At 44.0% G+C, this 5,756-nt stretch overlaps 1 protein-coding gene across 1 annotated transcript; it reads left to right on the plus strand.

Annotated features, from left to right (window-relative positions):
• Positions 1-4,075: 4,075 nt before the first annotated feature.
• LOC104959941 (vacuolar protein sorting-associated protein 54-like) lies at positions 4,076-5,214 on the plus strand. Its single transcript, XM_010787846.1, has 2 exons — positions 4,076-4,177; positions 4,849-5,214. Exons 1-2 carry the CDS (start codon positions 4,100-4,102, stop codon positions 5,212-5,214), a joined length of 444 nt encoding a protein of 147 aa, XP_010786148.1. The 5' UTR covers positions 4,076-4,099.
• The last annotated feature ends 542 nt before the right edge of the window (positions 5,215-5,756 follow it).

Genomic DNA, 5,756 nt, shown 5'->3' on the forward strand with positions numbered 1-5,756 from the left:
GACTTTCACTTTAATGGATGGGGTGTGAAATTCACATTTTACAAATTACAGTGTTTAACCTTTCACAGATTTCTAATGGGTTATTAGACTCAACAATAAATTTAGTGTTGATGTCTAATTCCACAGGGAGATCAGGTTGAAAGTCACTAAGACACTAGTACACTTGGTAAAATATGAAATTCCACCCCATCCAGAATTGTCGTGAAGTCTAGTGTCAGGGAAGAACAATGATAGGTACATTAAAGAGATAATTTTGTAGGTAGACTATGGTTACATAAGACTTCACGAAACTCGTCTAATAGATAATATTATACAGAGACATTATCGGCAACTGATCCCGGAGAGCTAAGACCGTTTTCACGTAATTAGAGGCAATACACCCGGTTATTAAGCGCACATAGTAAGTGAAACTTTTGTAGGGTAAATACCATGATTTTATGTATATATGTAATTATTAATTCTTGCGCCAAAAAATTTGACAACTTCAATACTAGCAAGTCAATTAGTTTTGACTTTTAAAGTTATGTGCTATTTTATGTATTGTAAGTATAGAGCGCTGTAAACAGTTTATTCTATCTACAGATGAATATTATATATGGGCTTTCTGTTCTAAGTTGTTCTGTACAACGAATCACAGTCGTGACTATGGACTTCCTGCTAAGAATTGCTATATTGGCTGTAAAACCATTTGTGTATAAGTGTATAGTAGGTCGAGATCAATTCTAGTAAGATAACTTCCGACCGGGTGCACTGCAAGGTACCGGCGGTCGCGCTCACTGTCCTTTATGACGCGACGTGATGTTACGAGTTCTGTGTGGTGTATTAGTGTACAGTGGGTCCAGCTGGTACCGTTTACGCCATCACCCGACGAGAATGGAAGTAGAGGTAATTGCTGACGACGTTTGGATGGCTTCGCGACGAGCTAATACGGTTGTGAGTTATAGAGAGACTGACGGGTGAGACGAGTTACTTAACTATAGTGACGTAATAATTGTCGTCAGGCTAGAGTAATATGTCGCAAATGAAACTTTTGTCACAGTTACGAGCAACCTCTTAGGACGCAAAGATCTCGGTCTCGACGTAACAAAACCATTAGATCACGACTAATCAGCTAAGTTCCCTACGAGACAGTTAGCATATCGTGAGCTTACTATTTTGCTTTTCTAGAATTATACGTAGAGACGATTACCAAGTACCGTACCGCTTGAAAAGATTCTTGGTGTAAATCTGTGATACAGAGCTCATATAGTGACCAGGAATGTTGGCTTGTCTCGGGGAGGGAGTATCTTCAACGCACATAAACCATTAGACGTATCTCAACGATGAAGAACCTCTCACTCATATCGAAAGTCAGCTGCCGTCAGCCGAGTCACTGATAACTTAATACAAAGCCCTATATTACCATGAAATATATAAACTCTCAGGCGACATACGACGAATCACATTATGATAGTATAGTCCAATAATAGGAAATATATTGACATACAATTTACGACACACAGACTTCCCATCGCCTGCGTCTTCGCCGGCATACTACTGGCAAGGGAGTACACCAATGGTTCGACGACTTTTTTGCAGAAACTCTCAAACGGAGCGAGGAAGGACGCGCGCCGCTAGTTGCCACAACTCAGACAGAGTCGACGTCTAGTAGCTACACAACACTAGGCTTTTTATGAAATTTCCACGAGCGTAGTACGCTTTTAATCTGAAAAACACTACAGAAGATATGTATTTTCTACACAGGGGCCACGCAGCCACCTTGAGTGCGTCGCAGTCTTTTTATTTGGGGAGAGGACGTAAAGAGCATGGGCTTAGGAGATCTTTGTTGCTGCCCCGCCTTCATTGACTCGCCTTAGCGGTCTAAACGAGGACTATATGCACTCTAGACTTTACACCCGACCGAAAATTTGTGGGGCGGTGCCGGCGTTTAGTCTTTGCAGGCTATAGTCTTTGTTACGCGTTGCACAAAACTGCCATTAAGACCAGAAAACAAATCGTAATCGGCATCGTAGCCCGTTTGAGTCTCCGGATTGGACCTCTCTCATACACAGTTTTTCGACGTCATAGGACCCATTACTTAAGGAGACACCCGTACTTAAAAAAAAAAAAAATTTCCGATCGCTGGGTCTTACGTCAGTCCGAAGAGATTTTGACCCCGGGGGACTTTACCACCCCCTACTCTGGCCCCCGGATCTACCCACTAGACAACCCATAGAACATCTTTTTGTGAAGTATCTCTACAAAAAAATATATAGACTCTGCGATAAAAATATCACGGATCTTTTATCATATATCCTCTGGAAATTTGGACTGACGCAGAAAATAAGGGGACGACACACAAAGTCCCGTCGAGTCTCGGCACTATTTTTGACACCCAAGACCTCCAAGACCGCAGATGCGCCGTCATTTACGAGCGCGGAGACTCCTTCGGCGAAATCAAGTCCTCCGGGGGGGGGGTCCGGGGCCTCCGAAGAGGTCCGCCCCGCCTCGGGACCGGCATGAGTGGGTGACTCCCCGACAAGTAGTCGCTACGACGACTTGCTCCGGGTCGTCCCCCAGCGTCCTGGTTCTCGACGACCACCCCCCCCGTTCCTTGCGTCCTGGTCTCGAGACACCCCCCCGGGCTCCGAGGTCACTGGTCTCGAGACACCCCCCCGCCGCTCCGAGCGTCCTGGTCTCGAGACACCCCCCCCGCTCCGAGGTCCTCGGCTCGAGGCCACCCCCCCCGCTTCCGAAGGTCGTTCTCCCTCGAGGCGGAGTACCTATGTGTCTTGCCCGAGAAGAGCGGCCGACTCGTCTCGATCGTACATTCTATCGAGTTCTAAAGAGGTAAAAAAATCGGTAAATTCTCGGAAAATCCCCAGGCGCGTCAAACTAATTCTCTGTCGATTCATTCGAATATGTCACCACCGTCCCGATACTGCAAACAAACAACCCGACCAGGCGTTGAATCGTAAAGGGGGTATGTGCCAAGGCGCGATTTGGTCCCCACCCCTTCGGAAAAAGCCGAAGGAGTTCCCGGGTAAAGTTAAATTCGTTGTAGGGAGGTCTCCCGGGCATGGTTGTTATATTCCATGGAATGCTCTTAACATCCCGATAGCAATGAATATCTGAAGTGCTTTGACAATAAATACATAAAAATTCATCTGTGGAAGCCGTGGCGCTAGGGCTGCTCGATTATGGCAAAAATCAGAATCTCGATTATTTGGGTCAATAATTGTAATTGCGATTATTCATTGACTTTGAAAACATCCATTTATTGTACTTTAAAACAAATACAAATAATAATTTTAACTTTTTAACTGTTGAATTATATGTTCAGGGTAATCAATCCATACAAAATAAAATAAATTATACATTCATATCTACATTTAAATAAATAATATCAAAATAATAAATACCAATAAACAAGATCAACAAACATTTTGCAGTGCACTGTCACAACCTGAAAAATCCAACGTTTTGGTAAAACATGTTCAACATATTCCACTCAGTTAAACATTAAAGGCCGGCCCACCCGTCATGGTCCAGAAGTAACAGGAAATACATGTTGAACTACAATTTAAGACCAAATAAAAACATGTTGGCCACCATGGCAAATGCTGGTAGGGCTGCTTACGTCATCTCTTAAAGATTTTTTGCTAGAAACTAGGGCTGCTCGATTATGGCAAAAATCATATTCTCGATTATTTGGGTCAATAATTGATATCACGATTATTAAAAACGATTATCCATTTACTTTGAAAACATCAATTTGTTGGAGAATTTTTTTTTTAACAGTATTTTTTTAACAGTTGATTACCGAGAACTTTAAGTATAACTCAAATGAAAAAAAAAAATCTTCATCTTGCAGTTCATCACAAACTTTTAAAATCAACACATCTGGAGATACATGGTTTACACTGAACAGGAAGAGGGTGAAAAGTGTAATCTGAAAAGAGACTAAAGCTTTCAGTGAAGGCAGGGGGAGTATAAAGTTGGATATAAGGGGAATTATATAAAGAGTGTTTATGTGCTTAGTTAATATACATACAGGTTTATTATCTTTATTAACTTTATGTTAAATGTGTGTGTCTGAAGGGTAGCGGACCAGACCCGTATGATGACGTTCCCTCAGTGGTTCCAGCTGCTGAAAAACGTCTTTGAGAGTTTCCTCCTCTTCCTGCAGCGGATCAAGGTGAGTCTGATCTCAGCTGCAGAGTCACGATGTGTTGTGACTCCGAAAAATACTTTAAAGGTCTCCCATCATGCAAAATTAGACTTTTGTGATGTCTTCTATACATAAATATGTGTCCCGGGTGTGTCAGGAAACTCACGCAGCGTCAGAAAATAAACCCCTCTCTCTTTTCCTCCGTACCCAAATCTCTAAAAACGGGGGAACAACTGAGCGGATCCAGATTTGCGTCCGATATGACGTGATATCTGAAATGTGGGCTGGCTTTACACCCACGGCCCAATCAGAAACGTCGCTATCAGAAACAATGCGCATCGTGTTTTGGACGTAATATGGTCTTTGTTTACATTAGCGAGCATCGCTAACACTCAGAGCTAACCTGTGCTGGAGAGAGTATGTGTCAAAAAGCTGAGTATCTGGGTAGAATTCTCCTGCATGAATTTTTTTTTTTTTAAAGCTACGGACCCAGAATCAGCACTTCTCTAACTGGGCTGAAATGGAGGGGGATGAGACGGGGCTAGAATGGATGATCTGTTGGGTATCTTGAGAAAAACACTTCATAGAGATGTTTTTTTATATATCTGAGACCTATTTTATATGCCTAAAAATAGTATAATAGGAGACCTTTAAAACCTGTCTGACTGCGTCTTTTATTCCCCTGCTGTGTGTTTCAGGCCACTCAGACCGTGATTAAAAACGTGGTTCTGGAGGTTCTGGCGTCGACGCAGAAGCTCCGCCTCCTGGAGGAAGCCGCTTTAGTTCAGGAGGCCCCCCCCGGCCCGGAGCTTCTTCAGGGCGGGGGGGCGGAGCTGGCCTACCTCACCCACGAGGGGCTGTTCATCAGCGACGCTCTGAACGAGGCCCAGCAGGGGGTCCAGGACCAGAGCTCTGTGGGGGGGGCGAGGAACCAGGACCAGAGCTCTGTGGGGGGGGCGAGGAACCAGGACCAGAGCTCGGTGGGGGGGGCGAGGCTCCAGCAGAGGGACTCCGCCTCTGGATACACAGAGACCTCCGTCAGCCGCGAGCAGAGCTACATGTAAGATACTCAAGATTTCTCCATTTTTTTTACATTTAAGAGCCTTTTAGGGGTCCAGTTTGATTAAGAGAAGCTAAGTACTTATACAGTGGTGCAGCTATGACGTTTGTTTGTTGGCTGGTCCGCAACTTAGCATTTCCCACGTTCCCTAAACCAGGGGTCGGGAACCTTTTTCCTCTCAAGGGCCATTTCAATTTTTACAACATCCTCCGAGGGCCGTACAAATTATTGACCTCTGCTTAAAAATACTAAAATCACAGCCATCATCATTTCGCCTTTCTTTCATGCTGTGCAAAGAAAAAGCAACCTCTTAATCCAGATATCTTACCATGACACGGTTGTGGCATGACCACCAAAACAGAAAGATATGGAAACAAGATGTGTGCAAATGTATTTAGTTTCTCTAGGGGGTTCCGGGGGGCATGCTCCCCCGGGAGATTTGTTTTTAAAATGTTGAAGTTAAAAACTTCAATCTGGTGCACTTTGAGAGCAACATGAAGAGATCTATGGATACATCTCTCAACACCCATATGAAACAGAACTGTA

The sequence above is a fragment of the Notothenia coriiceps genome, unplaced genomic scaffold (assembly GCF_000735185.1).
Source record: "Notothenia coriiceps isolate Sejong01 unplaced genomic scaffold, NC01 NC01_scaffold00031435, whole genome shotgun sequence".
In the NCBI taxonomy this organism is placed as follows: domain Eukaryota; kingdom Metazoa; phylum Chordata; class Actinopteri; order Perciformes; family Nototheniidae; genus Notothenia; species Notothenia coriiceps.